At 34.9% G+C, this 22,054-nt stretch overlaps 1 protein-coding gene across 1 annotated transcript in view; it reads left to right on the forward strand.

Moving 5' to 3' along the window:
* Window positions 1-207: 207 nt before the first annotated feature.
* Window positions 208-22,054, forward strand: part of LOC149772609 (uncharacterized) — a 61,631-nt gene continuing 39,784 nt past the window's right edge. The window contains exons 1-2 of the mRNA XM_089947580.1: window positions 208-424; window positions 14,798-14,965. Coding sequence (XP_089803706.1) covers window positions 14,890-14,965 — 76 coding nt within the window. The 5' untranslated portion in view covers window positions 208-424; window positions 14,798-14,889. The remainder of the gene's footprint in view (window positions 425-14,797; window positions 14,966-22,054) is intronic.

Consider the following 22,054-nt stretch of genomic DNA (forward strand, 5'->3'; position numbering starts at 1 on the left):
TAAGTCGAGGACGTGAACTAAGTCAACACAAAGTGTTTGCGTTTATTATTACGTTTACTTGGCGATAGTAATAGGAAAAGGTCACGTGACGTAAACTGCAGTTAAGATTGCACAGCGGTAAAGGACCGAAGAGTGTACAAATGGCAAAATAGAATGTATTGGCAGCGAGTGTACGGTAAATCATTGGAAATATGTGATAGATGTCACGGCTAGCTTCTACTGAGGCGATCAACGAATGGAATTATGGGATAAACTGAAAATGACAGGGATAAACTTTACGTATAACAAGGTAAACAAATCACGATAATTTTATGAACGACCGTATAATATATGTACCAAGTGATCACGCAAGGTTACAGTTCTATCCAGAATAGATCCATACCATGGAGTCAAAGCGTTATCAGACGTCTAGTACACAATTCAGGTAACAACATTCACTTGCAAAAACACCAAAGATATGCTCTGTTTAAGTACAGTATACAAATGTACATCCATAATACACATCTAATTTTATATGTATCAAACGTTATTGTTTATCTATAAATATAAATATATTCTGGAAAGGTGGACACGACTATTTTACCTATTTAGCGACCCTATAGTTAAAGACTGTAGAATAGAGAGTTCGAATATTCATTTGTCCATCCTTTCAGGTTTACACATTCTGGATAAATTTGATTAAAATCACGATATATATTTAAGCAAACATCATAGTTGAGAATAGTAGAGCTACTTATATGTATGACAGTGATGAGCAACTTCCTCCTGGGTGCGGTCAGCGTAACGATTTTTAAATGTACCCGTATGATGTCAATATAAGCGGATACAAATAGGTGGAGTGCCAGATACGGTTTTTATTTATGGACTGAAGCCATCAACCAAAGGAGGCACACAAACATACCACAACGATTACAATGTGGAATAGTTCCAGATGTAAGAACAAATAATGTTTGTTTTAAATAGCATGTTTTGGAAAATAATTTACATTTTTCGTTTTGCTAATAATGATATATGTTAGAGAAACAATCCATTTGCAGCTGTAATTTCAAATGCAGACATGTTGTCGACATTCATTCAGTAGGTGTTTAAAACCTTTTTGTACCATCCGCTTATGTACGGTTACATCAAAATGGTTACCGCCACACTCAAACACGCTAACACAGACACAGACTTCACATTTCTTTGAAGTATATTGCGAAAATAGACATACTGACAGTAATGTTTGATATGGCTTTGAATGGATGGTGTGGGCATAGGGGAGGGTTGGGTTGGAGAGATACAAATACAATCTTCTATAAGAGTCGTGTCAGATTTAAAAATAACCTTGGATTATTCTCGTATCTTGTTTTCGTATCTTGCTCAAATTATACCCCATCCAGATAGGGTCCTCCGCCGTTTAACGTCTTCGGGAAATGGACTTTACTTAAAATGCCATATCGTGATATAGTATTGTATGTGCTGATGTGCATGAGAACACAAATTCTCCTACCATCCAATATATTTAGAGAACGACTTTCCGCGATTTGGAAACCAAACGAACAGTCACCTCCATTTTTATAAAGGTACGTACAATGTATTACAATATCCAGTTATAATATATTTTTGCATCGAATATACACTACCAAACTATTGTCAGCTCCGTCGTCTCCAAGGTGCCCAACAAGTTCTCCCAAACAAATGCTTGTTATATTAAATAATACAACTAAGCCACACCATCACACGATACCTTGCATTAAATCCATTCTACTGAACATCCCAAGCTTTGTATTAGAGCCTACTTTGAGATTTTCAGAATATGTAATGTTGTGGTAAAACCATGCAGTTTCCATTTTGTAATGCATTGTGTGTTCTACCACAACTCTGGTAAGGAATGCGATATTACAGGTGTCCGTCCGTCCATCAGTCTGTCTTAAGTTTCGCGTTTAAGTAATTTGAGAAACTGTTGTGGGGCATCCTTATTTAATGAAATTATTTCTAGTTTGCATACTTGAGTTTTGTTTGACATGTCTCTACTAAAGTGGTTTTTACTATTTTGTTAGGTATATAGTTACGATGGGGGTGAAAATGAAAGGTTTGAGTTTTACCCAATGTTGGTGGAGGGCGTGCCCATTTATTTGTATAAATGTTGACAAATGGGGTTGAGCTACAAGTTTTCAAAGAGCTTAATAAGGCTTTTCTCTAAAATCGATAAGAACTTTACACGAACAATGACACTATCTTATTGTTATATCATATGATTCCTGGAACGGTGGAGAGAGAGAGAGAGAGAGAAAGGGAGAGAGAGAGAGAGAAATAGAGAACATGGGCAAGAATGCATACACCAAAATAAAGACAAGAACTAACCATTGGGAACATATTGTCTTTCTTTATCGCAACGGCAGTAATTAAGTTAATGAGTAAATCACGTGAGTAATAGTCGCTATTCACACAAAGCCTTTCCAGTATTTAATATATGATTGGAACAAGTCAAAAATCAATTTTTAGCATTTACAGATGATACTTATAATACAATATTCTTGGTCGCTGGTATAGTTAGATGATTGCGATTTTAAACCAGTTTCCACGGCTGCTCAATTTAATATTTTCAGATGTCATGATATGCTGAAAGTTTAAATGGGGGAGCCAGCCATTCCTAGATTATCATAATAGATACATTATGCGTAGTAATATTGTCATTAAAGATACTTAGACAGTAGAGATGGCATCAATATGATAACACGGTAGACACGTTAGACAAAGCAACGGTATCCTTAAAGTTTATTAAGGAAGTAAAGAGCAGCACTCCTAGCATAACACTGAAGAAACATCAGACATAGCATTTAGAAGATAAGAGACATAGCATTTAGAAGATAAGAGACATAGCATTTAGAAGATAAGAGATTTAGATAAAAAAAGTACATGTCATTAATATAAATATAATGTCTGTCGCACGGCCAACTTCGTCACAAGAACAGTCATGAATATATCTCACCATTAGATCTGGCAAAACTATTTAGATGAGCCTAGCTTGATAGAAAATGTTATCTTCATTCAAGATAGCTTATCGTTTAAAATTATTGAAAGGCCCTAAGCAACTTCAGAAACTGTTAAGTAATGAGTTATATATATATATATATATATATATATATATATATATATATATATATATATATGCTGCACCACAGACAGGGACATGCCTATTATGGAGCCCATTTTGGTACGCCGAGCGCCGAATGGCTACACTGTTAGCGACTAACACCTCATATATACATTGAGTTACGTATATCGGTATCTCTATTTCTGACTGGTACATGAGTATGTACAAATGTTTAGCTTACTGAGTTAGGTATACCGGTATCTCTATTTCTGACTGGTACATGAATATGTACAAATGTTTAGCTGACTGAGTTAGGTATACCGGTATCTCTATTTCTGACTGGTACATACATATGTACAAATGTTAAGCTTACTGAGTTAGGTATACCGGTATCTATATTTTTGTCTGGTACACGAATATGTACAAATAAACTTACTGAGATGCAGGGTTGTGTACCTTTAGAGATAGTTGTTTGCATATCTCCAACGAAACTTCTATAGAACCCACGCACCAACGAGTTTAGCGGCAACGGGACAGAAGATACTTGATACTTTATTTAACGTGCGTGGTTTGGGGAGCAATAGAAAACCCTTTCACTAAAAACGATATTGTACCGCCACAAAGCTATCGTACAATGTACACACTATTTTACCGCTATAAAGCTATCGTACAGTGCACATACTATTTTACCGCCATAAAGCTATCGTATAATGCCAAACGTGCTCCATGCAGTATTAGTCACCGAAACGTTGTCGGTTCATTCCTAATTCATGCCTTCGTTAACGCTAATTTTTATCGAGTGCACGTCCCGAGGTTCAGTGGTTCTTAATGGTGGTTATTGATACGTACGCAGGTATGTTTTATTTATTTGGAGAAGCCAATTTAAGGTGTTTATTTATTGATAATAATGAAGTGAAGAGCAATTTTATTCTTCATTGCTATATTAGAAAGGGTTCATATGATACATTTACAACAAGAACACGGCTCTCCTGAAAAGTCATTTATAGTTCATATATGTTTGTAATCATCCCCGTACTTATCTTACATTATGTCAGATTTATATTGACCTTGTGTATATACAAAATCGGTTGTGATTCGAATATTCGAGGTGACCGCTGGCAATGTTCGTCAGTGTTGTCCCTACTGTGCTACAGGGAATATATGTTATGCCAGTTGCAAGCCTCTACCCTTTACCCCATCCCACATGCACATTTTTAAATGTAATTGTTGCGAAGCTGACATACAATGGAAAGTTATGCTGTTAAGAATAATTCCAGACGGAGTCCAATTTACCTCGCACCCGAGTGCAATTACCAGCTCTCATCATCCCCATGTGAGACGTCATGAGAAAGAACTATTCGTTTGGCATGACTTAATTCAGGAGTTTCTTATACTGCTACATCAGCTCTGAATATATTGTAACCTCGTGATATTTATTTGGTGAATAGAATCCATTTAAATCAGACAGACGAGTCATATTATTCGAGTTATTTTCAGAACCTTTTTATAAATCTTTGGTATGACTCGGTCGGGTTTCGAACCCGAGACCTACCTCATCCATAACGGACGCGCTAACAACTGTATTATCAGACGGTAGATTATATTCCATATGTACAAAAGGGTTATAACTAGGAGAGTATTGATAACTTCATTATTGTAGTCGTATTGTGAATCATCATTATCATCATCGCAACACCCACCGTCACTATCACACCGTCCGTAAAACTATTTGAGCTAGGAAATGTATGATGAGGTGTTAAAATCATGTTGGCTACCCATAAATGAAACGGTATAGACGTTTATTGTCAATGTACAAATTGCTGTTAGAAAGGCAAAGGGGGGGGGGGGGTCGTAGAGAACCAGGCATATGTTTTGTTTTCTTCTTTTGCCTTAAAATAATAATTTCCCAACTAATATATTGAATACAAGTAGCTATCAAACAAGAATGTTTTTCTAGCTATTTTGGAGACATGCATTTTTGTTTCTCTCCAAATTTAAATACAGCTTCCAAAAATGTAAGGGTCGATTTCATATTATCTCGAAGGTATTTATTATGCGATATTGACAAGAATTCATAACATGGTTCAGTTCCAACTTTACATTGATCTATAAACTTCGAATAGTGATTTCAGTGTAGGACATTAGTGACCCTAAAAATAACTGGTGAATACGTTTATTGAAATGCCATTCATATTTGAAGGCTTCATATTTGGACAATAAATAAGTAACAAAATTCCGGACATTGTTTGCGTGTTTCTGCTAGTTGCGAGTCGCTTTACTGTAACATTACAGACGTTGTTTGCGTGTTTCTGGCAGTTGCGAGTCGCTTTGCTGTAACATTACAGACGTTGTTTGCGTGTTTCTGCTAGTTGCGAGTCGTTTTACTGTAACATTACAGACGTTGTTTGCGTGTTTCTGCTAGTTGCGAGTCGTTTTATTGTAGCATTACAGAATGAATGTCAATCATGTAATTCATATAATTCTAGATGTCTCAAATTCTTTACTATGAAAATCGCAATAAACAAATAAATATCTTTCTTTTATTAATCTATTACATTAAGTGTTACGCAAAGCGCTTTGATGAATTATAAAGTTCGCCGTGTGCTTTTGTTTAGTTCTAAAAATGTTTCTGGATTGTGGTCCTGCAGAAACACTGGAGAAAGTAAAATCATACCTTTATTTGAAGTTATATTCCAGATAAGGTCGATATAATAAGATAATTGGAGGTAATTACGGTCATGTAGTAATAATTGATATTCAGGCGAGAATAGAAAACCATAAAACACATGCATCCAGATTAATTTCTGAAAATTGTTCACATGTCGAAAATACTAATCTTTTATTCAGAGAAGATTGCATATATTTAATATTACATTTTATTATTAAAATAATAGACGCGTTTTAGAAGCAAAATGTTTGCATAGGAACAATATTCGGGTAAGTTAAAGTGGATGAAGTAATTCTTATTAAGCTGTAGCTCTTACTCACAACCATATATCCGTACATTTACACAATTTACACCCACCCCATTACGATTTTGCCAAGAAACGATTGATTCATATTTGGAATAGGCCTCACATTTCACACTGAATCGCAATAACAAAGCCATTACAATTGCACAGACATATACAACAAGAGACGAACACAATATTACTGAATTCCGATAAAACTACACAGGCATACACAAGAAGAGACGAACACTATAATACTGCATTCCGATACAATTACACATACACACACATCTTAGATTTTATAACATATGACGTAAATACATGAGAGGCAATTGCACCTTCTCTCTCCCTCTTTCTTTATCTCTCTCCCTCACTCTCTCTCCCTCTCATAGTTTAGTTTATTTATAGCAGTTAGGGACTAGGATATCGACGTATATGACTAGAGTTCCTTATGTCGGGGATGTGAAATACGTCACGATAACGCGTTTTCTTTCATTATTACATTTATTTGGCGATATTAATAGGAAAAAGCTCATGTGACGTAAACCGCAGATCAGATTGCACTGCGCTCCCGGATCGAATGGCAGAGTGGTATGTATTGGCAGCGAGTGAACTTTTTAAATCATTGGAACATTGGAATTATGTGATAAACTGTCAATATCATGGCTACACTCTACGGTCGGTGTGTGCGCGATAAAACATTGGAACTATGGGATAAACTGCCATGGCTATGGATTGAATCTACACAATACAAAGAAAAGAAATCACTAGACTGTTACGAATAACAATATAATATATGCACAAAGTAACCACACAAAGTTAAGTTCTATGCCGAATAGTTCCATAACATTGAGTCAACGCATTATACTACGTCGTGTCAAGTATATAATGCAGGTAACCAAAATCACACGTAAATATATATGCTACGTTTAAGTACAGTATTCACATTTCCATACACAATACACATTTTGTTTTTGCACAACCGATGCTTTGCCATTAAATTGTTAATTTAATAAGCAATAAAGGGTATTGTTCATTTACAAGCATAGGTAGATTATGTACAAGTTGACATGAACATATTACATATTCAGCTGTCGAAGAGAGAGTTCGATTATTGCTTGGCTCATCATATTCGATGTATTACAGTCGATATCGATCTGAGAAAATGATAAGAATGTCTGTAGAAACGAAGTCAAAGCATAATTCAAAAGGCATGTCTACATTATCCATTTCTGTACATTTTCACATGTTTGTCAAACTTTTTATATTAAATTACATAAAGCTCCTGGCATACATTTAATACCTCGTTGTCTGATCTCTTCTGTGGTACACAAACGAGGTTCAGTCTGTAACTCCGTTAACCTTTTACATTTGGATATATTTGAAATTTCAGTACTCTGTATAATGCCAACTTCATTCTGGCCATCTGGATGTCCTTTTGTGTTCACTATTTGCTTACTCACCTTTTACATTTGGATATTTTTGAAATTTCCGTACTCTGGACAATGCCAACTTCATTCTGGCCATCTGGATGTCCTTTTGTGTTCACTATTTGCTTACTCATCTTACTGATTGCAGGACAATATCCTGTGAGCGCTGATAAAGTCTTTATCTTAGACCTAGGTATTTTGCGTCGTAATGGATGTAATCCTACCATGATATCACTGAATCACCGGTCTTAAGAGCAAATATTGTACACTGGGCCATCCACAGACAAACACGAGTACAGTGGTATAGTGTATATGCATTAATTAGTGTTTTATGGTACACCAGATTCAAAGTGACTAGGTAGTGCCAACTTGTAAGGTAAAGTCCCAAGTATGTAAAGATAAACTGCAAAATGATAGCAGAATTAAAAGTTTCAAAATTTAAAATGAAACAACAGATATTGATATACTGTATAAACGTTAAGACGTTTACATATTGTAACCTGTGTATAACAGATGCAAGCTGCACATTAAATACCCTTATAAATTAACGAGCTAAGATCATCCAGTATGGTGATATGAGATGTTGTGACCTGGTGTGTGGTAGGTTGGAATCTTACCCTTTTTCTACAATGTGATTCTTTAAAGTTAGTTCTTAGATTAAAAAAGAAGAGTCTAATATATTTGATTGTTGTAAAGCTCGTTTTATATCTACAATCGTACCACAGCGGTATTAGTCATTAACTTAATGTAAAGATTTTATCTGCCAAATGATTAAATAACTGAAACACAGTTGGAAGGAAGTCTCCGTATCCAGTTAGGATGGCTGCATAAGTGGGTTTCTTTTGTATCGTGTACAAGACACCATCCGTTTTGAAACTAGCTGCATTGTATCCTATGTAAGGTAACTAACTGTAAATACTAAAAGACCAATAGCTATAGACGAGTCAGTAAATAGTAAGTGACATCCTCTGACTTACTTTTAGATTTTGATAGTCGCTGGAAATTTTGGAAGTAGGCAGTGTTTTATCCATTTATGATTGTATTATATATCGGATGATCGTCTATATTTGCGAATATACTTCCAAATTGGTAAGCACACTGTCCTACAGTTTTGTACCCATTTTAGAACGTTTTATTTTTCACAGGTTTTAAACACCGGGCCATTAAAACGGTTACCTTAAATAAAGTGAAAATGTCTAGGTAGGGTCATAATGAGCGCATTGGGGTCGGTTTACTGCTATAAGTAACCGCTTTCTATCAACCATGACTTTTCCTCACATTTTTAAAGGCCGCATGGTTCATAAATGAACCCACATATTGATACTGTAATCACTGAAAGTGACCAATATGTGACCAAACAAGTGGACAATCACGGAGTATAAACGGTTTGGCCGATATCAGATTCCGCTCAAATTACCATTGCCACACCACTTAAAGTATACGACTGTTTGTTATGATAATGATATACATGGTAAAGTTTCCAGTCAAGCCTATTCTATTGATTCTAGCTATACTACAATACTACTACTTCTACATGGATATCATTAAAGATTAACACTATATACTGTTTTTATTGTCTGCTGCGGTGCATATTTCATACTGGCAGAGGATATTTTCTTTCAGATAGATTCGTATAATATTTAGAGAGAACTTGAGGACAAATTTAATGATAGCATTATTTTAACAGATGTTTGGTGTGTGTGAAATGTTACAGAAAAGACTAATCTCTGTTTCCTTTTGATGATTGGTACAGATTTAACAAGGATGAACAAAACAGATGATTTTTCGAAACATATAAGGAACATATTGATACTTAATTACTTAGGAATTATCTTACTTGTGAAACGACATAAACTTGGTCAATATTTTCCGAAATAATTCATGTTATTATCTGATAATGTGAGAGACAAAATCAAAGTAATGCAGTTGCATGTTACAAGGATGTCCATGACATTGAACTACCAAACGAATATACAGTAGGTTGAGCAATGAAGGTCTCAGTGGTAAATCAGTTAGACCAAACTTTTTAGTATTCACTTCTACAATTTAAAACTGGTAAAACTCTCTTAAAACAAGATACAATGCTGAAGAGGTGAAGCAACGCACACTTGGGGATATTCACTATCGCAAAGATCAAACACAAAGAAGCAAAATAGATTGAAGAAATATATGAACTCTTATAACTTTTGTTTTTTGTGATACAATATGCAGAATCTAATTGTAGTAAAGGAGGTGGTTTGCTCCGAGATGGGTCATTGGAGCTTGTTCGAGCTGGCACGTTTTAAAAGATATTTTGTTTATAAAGGAAGTGAATTTTAAAATCATGAAAAGATCAAGCTTGTTTATTTGCAATGGGCCTATTTATATAAACAGACTGTGTTACTATAAAGCCAACATATTATTCCTCGTTTGATGGACTTCATACAATGCTAATATGTAACCAAGATTAAATACCATTGAGAAGTTATGATGAGATAAAGAAGAAGGCGACTGGAACGTCAACCACTGGGTAGCATTGAGTGTATACACATTAATCAATTACAATGTGTCGTAATACCTGCACAGGTAAATGTATTGAAAATATGAACTATAAAACAGACGATGTCATTATGAATGCTGTAAATTAAATTTACTCTCGTTTCTTGATTCAGACAGTCGACCATGTTTTAAGCGCGACATCGGAGTCACTTCACCTAATTAGCTTTGCAGACAATGCAGATCTGTTAGATTGTGATTTTGTCCACGTAGATGTGCCACCTTTGATTGTAGAAACACCCGACACTCTTGAGCAAACATCCAACTCTGCTGAGGAAACAGACACAGACTAGTTATGATGAGGCAATTACACATTCTTATCTTTGTAGAGTGAAAACAAATCAAGCAAATTATAATATTGAGAGAATTTGCAATAAGATGCCGAATGTGTTTTAACAAGTATCAGTCATGATGCCTTCCTTGTCATTCTACGACTTTGCAACTTATTGAAATGTATCATCGTATGTGCAAGTGACTGGAACAATCTCAGCATTATTTATTGTGTTTTGTGATCTGTCAATAGATTTTGACCTGATCTATCACCGAGGCTTATTATTTAAACCGATATAGTACAGTGTATAGTGTAATTGGTTAAAATGGTTTGAAAGTTATTAAAAGCCATAGGAAATCATTGATCATTGTGTATAATACTTACTCAAGATAAATGAATATGAATATTAATGTGAAGCAGAGATCACGATGTGCGTCTCTCTTGTTTCTAGTCTTCGTATACAATATATCAAATAAATAATTATATCGCACCCGTCTCCCCACAGAGGATTCATCGCTGCATTATTCATCACCTTATTGCGCTGAAAGAGATCAAGTGTTATGTATGTCTAAGTTTCTATTTATCTTTTACCGTTTTCTGTAATTGATGGTAGAGATCTGTAATAGTCCTCTATGTTGGTCCTTTTAGTACGGTATACATAGGTTGCTTGGCTCAGATTTAAGACCCAGCTTTTGATTACGACTTTAGAAAATTCTAGAAATAATTTTGTTAGCAGTTTGGGGTAAGTTTCCAATATATGAATGTCTTTTTTGTTTCAAAACTATTTTGCGACATATAATAAATGGGGGATGTATATAAGGTATTTCACATCCAATTTATTCATTCCTCATTTTTAATATTAGTCTGGATTTGTCTAATGATGTAGATTTCCTTTGAGAGGAGTCATTTATGTAAATTATTTATTGGAATGGCAAAATGCTCATTGACGATTTAGACTAAAGCACTATTTGTGTAATATTGTAAATTCATTGAAATAACCCTGGACCATATCATTGAAATACATCAATACTATAGAAACATTATCACTTTTAACACTATGGACAATTCAGCATATTTAATATTTAATTAATTTTGAGCACAACTGGAATTATTTCAAAACACTTTATATGTTTGGGATTCTGACAGGCACATTTCAGCCTTTTGATGATTTAATTATCAATACTATAAGATCCTTTTAAATTTTGACCGTGTATTCTTGGGAAATAAATTATTACTTGACGTTTATTAAACTTCATTCTGTTACTTAGTTTTTGATCATAGAGACCTAACACTATTGTTGAAGATTTATCTAACAAAAAATCATAAATGGTCTAAGCAATGCAATTTAAAGTTCCGTCAATGCGTTAGCAGGGAATCTTTTTTTTCAAGAACAGGAATGTAACAAATATTCCAAATTACTGATCTTACGTATATGGATTATTTTCGTCATCTTGGATTACTACTTTTGTCAGATATCACATGGGATTGTCATATTTAATGCATTTTAAAAACGGCATCATCTCGAATAGACACTCTTCGAAAAGCAAAACACAAACTAGCCGGTACATTGAATCAAAACTATATATAATTTATATAAGATCCAACTTAGAATACGCGTATGTAGTCTAATACTAATGTTCTTTAAAACAAGATATAAATAGCTAGATCCTGAACTGGCAATTCACTCATATGACTACAAAAAATATACTAGCGGCCAAACTTTCTATTTTTAAACTGGTTGGCAAATTAGTTTGTCTAGACGAAATACTAAAAAATATGTAAACCAAATGAGAACACGCTTCAACATTAAAAAGAATCAAACTCTGGAATACCTCATGAAGGTATTGTCTTCCCTTGGTCAGAACAAATCAATTAAAACCTTCGACGTTTGTAATAATGTAGACATTTGCAATTTTAATCTAGATTGTACCAAATCATCTATTGTATCCTCATCAGTGGCTATCTGGAACAATCTTGAATTTTCCTCCACCAGTAATAATTGCCTCATGTATTACCTCTCATGTGTTGAAAAATAGTGTTAAACCTTGCAACAACAACAGCAACAATGTTGAACCAGATATACAATGAACCAAGTGTAACCGAGCTTTGAAACAAATTTCAAATGAAGTAAATGGCTAATTTTAGTCATCGGGCCCTATATATTATTCATACTAGATGTCACTTTAATGGAAGCTAATGAAAGCATGACAAACTGATCTTTACCGCGTTTAACTTGTTGGTACCCCTTTTAATTCCTGCAAATTGATAAAAACAACGATGCATTTCGTTGTGTTCAGTCCCAAGTATATTCAGCAACGAACTGAATTGATGAAAAAGTTTTTACTATCAGAGCCATATCCAACTGGTAAAATGGCGATGCAAATAAAAATACTAAAGTCTGCAACATGCATGTATAACTGATATCGCATGTTTTCAACGGTATTTTCAAATCGCGAAAGCTGTCATGCTAATGTTCCTCCATTCTCATTCTCTCCAATCATATTTCATTATCAGTCACTGTTGTCAAGTTGAAATATAATTACAATACCCGTATCATGCGACGAGCAGGCTTAGAACTAGTATGCAATCCAATTGTATCATAATGACAATTACATATTTCTAAACAAACAATTTACTCACTGGTGCGTGTCAAAGACATGCAAAAATATTTTGCTTGATTGGGTTCTTCCTCCTTAAAGTTGATTTGCAAGGAGACTTTTGTTGTTTTATTTGTGTATGTCTGTTAGGTTTTGATGAACCTAGCCACTGTAGGTTAATTTGAGAAAAAACAATAACATGTGAGCTATAGCATGCATTTAGAAGTTACTTAGTTGTGTTGGATTATTGGTGTATATCTGAAACGCAGAGACGATATACTTGTTAGTTCGGGTTAAGCCCGCTTAAGGCCCGCTTTACGTTGAGGACTGACCTTTTCATTGTCGTTGGCGTGGTTGGTGTCGCGGGGAAAACGAACCAGGATATTCTCTTTTTTATTTCCCGAGAATTATTTATTTCAGTGATATAAAGCAAATAATAGGTTCTTTGTTTTCAAAAAATCGGAGAAAGAATAATTTTAAAAGATATTTGAAGGATGGACATTTTTTAAAATTTCCATGCCCCCTCCCAAACTGGTTAAATGGATGGTCCATTCTGACTTCGTGGGTTGATGTTAATGTGTCAAGATGCTGTTTTTAAGACGGGATATTTATAAACATGCATGATCAAGATTGCATTATGTTGTATTTCATTAAGACATACTATTGACGATGCAATTATTTTCATGATTTGGAGTAGGATGTCTTTTGATTCTAGCATACTTCTCATTTTGTCCAGGTGCCAATTGTTTTCCTGTTAGCTAATGTAATACATAAAATTATGTCTTTTGCTTTTTCAGACCAGAACAAATTTTTTTTCAAGCTTTCTGAGGCTATATAAATGTAAAAACATTCCATGGTTCCCTACGTGCTCAAAAGTTAAATGGTCAGTCCCTTACTTACTGTAATTTATTAACATGAAGACTAACTTAGACATGATGTTACTTTTCGCAAACATGTTGTATACAGATTTGTCATCACATCTACATACTAATGTCAGAAGGATGTAATTGTTAACTCGTCATACTGACATAAAAGACGTCGTCTTCATTACCATGGTATCAAACTATCTCATACATAGCCTAGTATATTTTGATTTGATTTGTTTAACAGATTCAGTGTTTGCTTATGTTTGGGATAATACGAGTAGGTTTCCTAAATAAGCCACAACGCTGCTGTTGACCCGGGCCACTGTGGGAATTCAAACTGCATTTGGAACACGCATACTCACGTCTTAGTTACCCACTCTGTTAAGCTGTTATGTTGTATTGTGGACACCTCTGTGATCTCTACCTATGATAATCTAACAGACCTTTAAGGTGACCCCCTTTGTTATGAAGTTATATAGTCTGTTGTTATATCTATTTCCGGAACATCAAAACCAAATTTTGAAATATATTTCCTCGTTTTATCTGTAGCTTCCGATAGGGGCGTACTTGTTGAGGTTCAGTCTCCAGTTCACCATTCCTTCCTCATTCTGGTCTGAAATATGTTTTGGCTTTTAATCTTTATGTTCTTTAACTATTAAATTAAAACATTACATAGATTCTGGTGAATGAAAAAGTATGGCGAGTTAGGAGTGCAACTTTTGTAGCTTGTGTCACAGACATGGATGGTTATTACCACTGTTATTTTAAGCTAAGTAACATAAATGTGCGAGAACAAAACTGTTAAGTATACGTTAAAAAGTAATGCATTTATTCCAAACTAAAGTGAGAATCTTTGAAGAAATGACAGTATTATAAATGAAATCCAAAATCTTTGTAAGCGATCTATCACAAGTCTCAAAGTATAGGTTTGGTGGCAGAACAGGGATTATTAGTGGAAATTTGGATATATTTAGTTGCCACATTTAGGTCACATTTTGTTATGCAAGATGCTGATTTCTGTATTAGTGTAACATTTAAATAGTATGTATGTTTGTTTCCTGTATTTTGCAGCCCAGTTTTAATATCAGCAATGTACTAGGATGACACCACGCATCATATAGAGTCAATATCCTTGAATATCCTCAGTCCATTAAAAGGACGCCATGGCAACTGCAGAACCAAACGAAGTTGTTTGCAGTCTAGTCGTAGATGGGATTTTGGAACTAGAACACAAGAAAGGTATGCAATATATAATCACAGCCGAGTCTGTTTGCTTTTAACAACACCATACCATGCTCAGATTGCATTTTAAAATGTACTAAACTGAATATATATATATATATATATATATATATATATATATATATATATATATATATATATATATATATAAATTTAGTTGACATTTTTGTTTTTATTTTATTGTTAAAATTTTATATAAGCAATGATATCTGTCTGTAGCTTCCATTAGCCAATGGATGGTTGAGGGACTGTATAAACTAATATAAGTGACCGTTCAGAACAGTTGGCCGACTGTTTGTAAAAGAGACTTGTATTAAGCATAATGGTAAGAAAAATCTTGATTATTGGTTGAGATTTCTTATATATTATCATTATAAAATGGCCCCATGTAATTAGTTCAACTTCTTTTAGATATTGTTTTCTCTTTGTCTTCTGCCACCATTGAATCGGTATTCATTTATTTGGTATACTATTAATCAATTAGCATATTATAATAACCTTTTGAACGTTTGTATTAGTCATGAAGTATCGGATCAATTTCCAGTTCAGGTATTTTTAGGAAGACAATAGTATGACAGTTTCTAAACGGATTGTTAAGTCAAAGACAGAATCCATCTTTTAAGAGTATAGTTTACAGGCAAACAATATTATTGTGTATATGAAATTAGTCTTATAAGATTCCGTGATTTGTCCAAATGTCAGTAGCGTAGATTACCCGTATACCTCACCCTACCCCCAAAAGTTTACCCATTTCAAATCATATCATACGACACGCTAATATAATTTGCATTGCATCGTACTACACATGTGTATTGGCCAGTAAAATATATTTTATGAACAGCGTGTTTACCCGACATAATTTCAATGATGACATTATCTACCCTACAGGATAAACACAGAGAAGTAGCAGTTAGGAGTAGCATTTATTTTTTAAATCACACAATTAGTCCTTCTGTGCATATACAATTCTAGTAAAACTGTATACACAAAAACGAGCGAATAAAATGCAAAAACCATGTCATTCACAAAACATGTTTTGATAATCAATATGTAGCATCAGATGCATTAAGGTTATAAGTCTTTTTTATTATTATTTTTAGTTAGGTCAATAATAAGAAGTTAGAAACCTAATATTACTTAATAAATCAAAGACGTGAAATATAAAAATTACAAGCATGGTATAGGATATGATAGGGCAATTACAGACAATAATAACACTTCAGTTTCAAGTATGATACTTTACATGGATTCGAAACTAAATGTTTCATTGATAAAAATGTATGCTTTACTGTTAAAAAAGGGAAATGGGGTAATAAGCACCAACGTCTCATTTTATTCCTAGTTCAGATACATTATGTAACAATATGATCCTCAATTTTCTGTTGAGGATTTCACAAAGTAAGTAATATAAAATGTTATTATGAAAACTTTCTCTAAATTTAATAACAGGTCTTTTATGTATTCTTATATCCCGTGACCACTCGGAAACTGACATTTTGTGACATCAGATAAAATGTGGTAGCCCATGTGGTACCCATGCCCACGTAGTGGCTCGATCGTATGACGAAAAGTACGATACCGATGAGTGGAAACGGTCATTGGAAAAGAAATTGACAATCGGACAGAGACAAGGAACAAAGAGGAACAAAACTTATTTGACAGCAAGCAGACGTTCCCAAAATGACCGTAATTGTAAATGTGTGTGTGTGTGTGTGTGTGTGTGTGTGTGTGTGTGTGTGTGTGTACGTGTGTGCTGGTGTGCGGGTGTAATTTATGAAAGGCAGACAACAAGGCCTTCTTTGTACTTTGAAACTATGCCATCAAAATCGTTCATTGAATTCGACGTTCGATGACCAGATTTCCTATGTAACATCATCAGCAGCCTTTCGTCGCCATTGCAAATATCAGAAGATTTCTCAGATACACATAATATTGCAGGAAAGGTGACCACATAAGTATCTGTTTCGGGCGACATGTTAATTGTGGAGAGGGATATTACGGGTGTTTAGCTTCAAATCTTGCATTCCTGAAGGGAAAGAGCAAATTAATTGCCTACTTGTCAACGTTGCATTTAACAATAATAGCATATACATGCTTCGAATTATTGTGTGTTGCCATTTTGTGCGCTTCTCTCCACAGTATGTTAGAAGACATCGTCTGTAAAATTATGTTGTAATCATATGACACAAAAACTTGGTTCTGGGATAATTATGTAATCAACAATGGACTAAATACTATATTCAAACTAAAACACAATATAGCTGTAACTTTGTACATACAGGTCCGTGACTGTATACTGTGGTGCTCATATTTACTTTACTTGAACAAAATTATGTATTCGTATTCAAGGTTTTAGCTCTTATTATCTATTTCATCAACAGTTTACCTTACTATACGTCAATAACTGCCCCCTTCAACGATTAAACATGTAGATCAGATCTCTAAAGGGTATTTTATTTATTTCTATTAAGGTTAGGTGTTGTTGAAAATAAGAATATTTCAAACCTTTTCAAAACCTCATAACCATTACCTGTAAAGATACTAGAAGACAGCGTAAATTTAATACAAATTTTTCACTTGATGTTTTCATATAGAAACATGTCCTAACTGTAACGGTATTACGTATTATCATATTTTCATTATAAAATGAAGCTTCACAGACATTATAATTATATCCATAATAACAGTGTGGAATTAAGACTGATCAGATAGTTTGTTTCGTCTTCATTCACCCATATATCTTTCAGAGGATTATTGTTTTTTTGCAAATGTGATAAGCGTACAAAACCATTTTAAGAGCATATCTATAATAATATATTAGGTGAAATTTAAATTACGATTGTGAAGACTTTACGGCTATCCCCGGCGTAATCAATGTAGTGCCATATCCAACGTAATTTCGCAGGTTGGTTTTTACGCACAATAGCTAGCAAAGAACATTCAAGCCACACCAATAAAATATTACCGGTCTACTGATCTTTTTATACGTTGTTTGAGTAAGTTATTTACACATATGAAGGTACAAATATATATTATAGGTGTTATGAAATATTTAATTTGTATGTTGTGTTTGAGATTGGTCGATAATTGCAGATACGACGTGTACAGTGTTAACCAGGGTAACTTGTTAGTATTACCTTGACATATAGTTTCTTAATGAGTTCTTCTCTTTATACGTCGTTCGTAGGTGATGCCCATGTTTTCCGACATGCACGGGTACATTACCCTTGGATCTTGAACGTCTTGTGTTTTATATATCGATAAATAGTAAGGTTGTACTACAAGCGGTGCATCATCGCTTGGATCTTGTCACGGAGAATCGGTTTGGAATATTATAACAAGAAAAATATCTCATAGAAAGGGAGATGTACAAGATAGCAAGATCCCTGTACAAATGAAATATATGAGAAAGACATATATGATGAATTAAAAGATTTAATTATAAGTTTTATAAAATCTAAGAAAGAGACGTTGTGTGATTTGTGTGATATGATTTGGATTTTTAACGTAGCTTTAACAATTTTTCAGTCATATCGCTACGATGTCTGCAATGTGGCAGTTTATAGTGATGTCTAGCACTGGGGCATCATGCCGTAGACATGTAGCATGATGTCCCACCCAGTCACATTATCCTGACACCGGGCCGACCAGTCCTAACACTAACCTCTTAATGCTGAGCGCCAAGTGAGGCAGCTGTTAGTACCATTTTTGTAAGTCTTTGGTATGACTCGACCGGGGATCGAACCCACGACCTCCCGCATCCGAGGCGGACGCTCTAACCACTAGGCCACCGGAGTGGTAAAGAAATAGATACGTTTTAACCCAATAACCACTGCAGGCACAGAGTTCCAAATACAAATGGCTGCTACTTAAACATGTATCGAAACACAGCAAGAGGTGGATGATGGGGACGTGTGGCAGATGGTCGGGTATATCAGTCCATTAGGGACTGATACCTTGAAAAGGGCCTGCTCTATTCTCTTACGCCCTCCCAACGTCACCCACCTCCTCACTGTGTTTAAGTTATAATGTGCTGAATACATAAAATCCAAATAAAACCAATTCTCTTAACATTGGTATCTTTGTGTAAAATCCAATGTCCTTACTTTTGGAATTAAACTTTCCATTACTTTCGTAGAGGAAAATCAGACCATATTAGCCTAGTTAAAATGGTTAACTAATAACATTATTATCTCGTAGATTTTTAAAACAACCATGACAACGTACCAACGCAATAGAAATGGACAGGGTATTGATCAAACCGAGTAAGGAGCAGATGATGGTGTGATACCGATGCTACGTGGCTAACGCGAGGTAGTAAGGGTCAAACCTGATCTCACCAAAGGAACGGTCAATACATAAGAACATTACAAACACAAAAACACTGGGGAATAGGAACATTACTAACAACTACGAGACAGCAAACAGTAAACAGAACATGCACGCATACAATTTTTGTTTAACTTTAGTTTTTTCTTGTATTTTCTTCCTTTTTTCTACAAAAGAATAAATATATATAAATCTGGTAGAAAGCTAATACTCCCATTATGAGGAGTCCGAGTCCTACAATATTACTAAATTATTTTTTCTCATATGATATCCCTGCTAAAATAACTCATCTCGTTAAAGATTTGATTTTTCAACGCCGTCCAAACACAAACACAAAATAGCATACAAAACAATACAGCACTATGCATATACCAAACACTGGACACTACCAATCTCTGGCAAAAATCACTAATTAAAAGAGACTTGATAAACCAGCCTGAATTAGACTAACTTAAGTCAACTGGAACACTAGTATAGGGTGGTGCATAAACCCTAATCAAAATGTCATAACATTTTATGAAAATTCTATTTAATTTTTAAACATGCACATAGTCAATTGTTCAACATACAGACATAAAATCTTTTCAAATAAACTTTCGGCAATAAGGGGGTCCTCTCAATAAAGATTCTGAGGGGGACCGCACCAATAACGCTTTGGAACCTCAAAACTACAGCCGTAGGGGTAAATAACAACTGTTAAAATAATTTCGATCCCCTTGTACATGTATGCTTTTCAGTGTGTTCCCGACTTACTTATTATATTATTATCGTAAATTCGATAACGCTTTAATAGATTAAATAACAACAGACAGCTCTTGTTAGAATTTATTCCTTTTCACGTGTAGGACTCTGAATAAAAGGTCACACGTAAGGGTGCGGGTTAAATTTGTTTGTTTGTTTGTGTAAACCATTAGGGACATTGCTATAATGCTATGAACTATAAGAATTCGTTGAGTGTATATTTATTCATTTCATATACACATATTTGAGTATTTTGAGTATTTTGTGTGATAGCGAATTTCGTATTATACACTACTAGTTTCATATATTTGTAACTGAATCTGGTGGAGGGGGAGGTGTAGGTGAGCAAGACTGAAACTGGTGGGAGACGTTGTTGCGCCAGCCTAAAACTGGTGGGAGACATTGTTCCGACAGCCTGAAACTGGTGGGAGGCGTTGTTGCGCCAGGCTGAAACTGGTGGGAAACATTGTTCCGACAGCCTGAAACTGGTGGGAGGCGTTGTTGCGTCAGCCTGAAACTGGTGGGAGGCGTTGTTGTTCCAGCCCGAAACTGGTCGGAAACGTTGTTGCACCAGCCTGAAACTGGTGGGATGTATAGTTGCGCCAGACTGAAACTGGTGGGAGGTATAGTTGCGCCAGCCTGACATTGGTGGGAGACGTTGTTGCGCTAGCCTGAAACTGGTGGAGAGTGTAGTTGAGCAACACTGAAATTGGCGGAGGGTGAATTGAAGCCAGTATGAATCTGGGAAGTTGAATCAAAGTGGAGCTGTGATATTTTGTAGTTCATTCAAAGTGGGAAGTTGAACCAGAGTGCACCCGGCGTGGGACAGAACTGTGATAATTTGTTTTGTTTCGTTTTATATAGCATATAGGTTATATGAACCGTCGTCATCGTTATCATCGGTAGTTATAGCTCTGTCATCATCATCTCAATCCTCGTAGCTATCATTATATATATTTATTATTTGTGTGCCATCATCTTATCGTACAATACATACGTCTCATCATTCGTACACATTGTTTGTGTTATTTATTTATTTCCAAAGCCCACTCGGTTTCAATTCAATTACATTTACACTGTTTGGTCTAACACAATATTTCTAGTCTGATCAAATATAGCATTGTGTCATGCGTTTGCCAACAAGTGGTGCATGAATAAGGCATCCACATGCTAAATTTGCTTCCTACTCCCCTAAATGTCAAGGGACTTTAGAACGGCTATATAAAACATTGACGAATATGATTTGATCATATTTCTTTGGTGATTGTTACAGAAGTGTTCATTTGCTGTCGTTTGCTGTTCTGGAATCGGTTAAATAGCCATTGGGGTATAATCCGTTTAAACTAGGTTTTGGACATACTGTCCGTAAACCATTAAAGTTATTAAAATATAAACTTCTTTCAATCCAAGATTCATAAATTGTATTTCTCTGATTTCAAATGCAAGTAGTCATATGCTTGCGAAGATGCACAGCTAAGCTTCACTCTTCTGCATTACAAATTAAGTGAGGGTATAATTTAAATGCATGGGAAAGAAATTGTGCACTCACAGATAGTGTTCTCTTCCTGTTGCCCATACCTCAAAATTCCCATTCGGCCTAAATATTATGGTCGTTATACAAATGAAAACAATTAAGTGACCTAAAGTATAACGTTAAGACTCCTTGCTTACAGAAACAACTGTCTCATACAAATAGGTTGAAAGAGTACTCTAGTAGATATAGCCCAGTTAATCAGTCTATTTATTTGTATCTGTCCCACACAGTGAGGATGCAAAAGGTGGAATGTAATATGACAATAGTGACCATTATATAGCCATTCGTCAGATTCAAGAAATATTAAACAATTTTAAGCAAAATCCTTCCATCTAGATACGCAATAAAATATGGCACTGAATGAGCTATTATCTAACTATGATCACTTGTTTTTATGTACCAACACCAACAAATAAAATCTATTATGACTTGTAAGTTAATTTTAACACCTGCGACGCAACATCGTTGTAATATGAACTCTC

This window comes from Sinohyriopsis cumingii, unplaced genomic scaffold (genome assembly GCF_028554795.1).
Source record: "Sinohyriopsis cumingii isolate HCF-2022 unplaced genomic scaffold, ASM2855479v2 utg001339l, whole genome shotgun sequence".
NCBI classification, from domain to species: Eukaryota; Metazoa; Mollusca; class Bivalvia; order Unionida; family Unionidae; genus Sinohyriopsis; species Sinohyriopsis cumingii.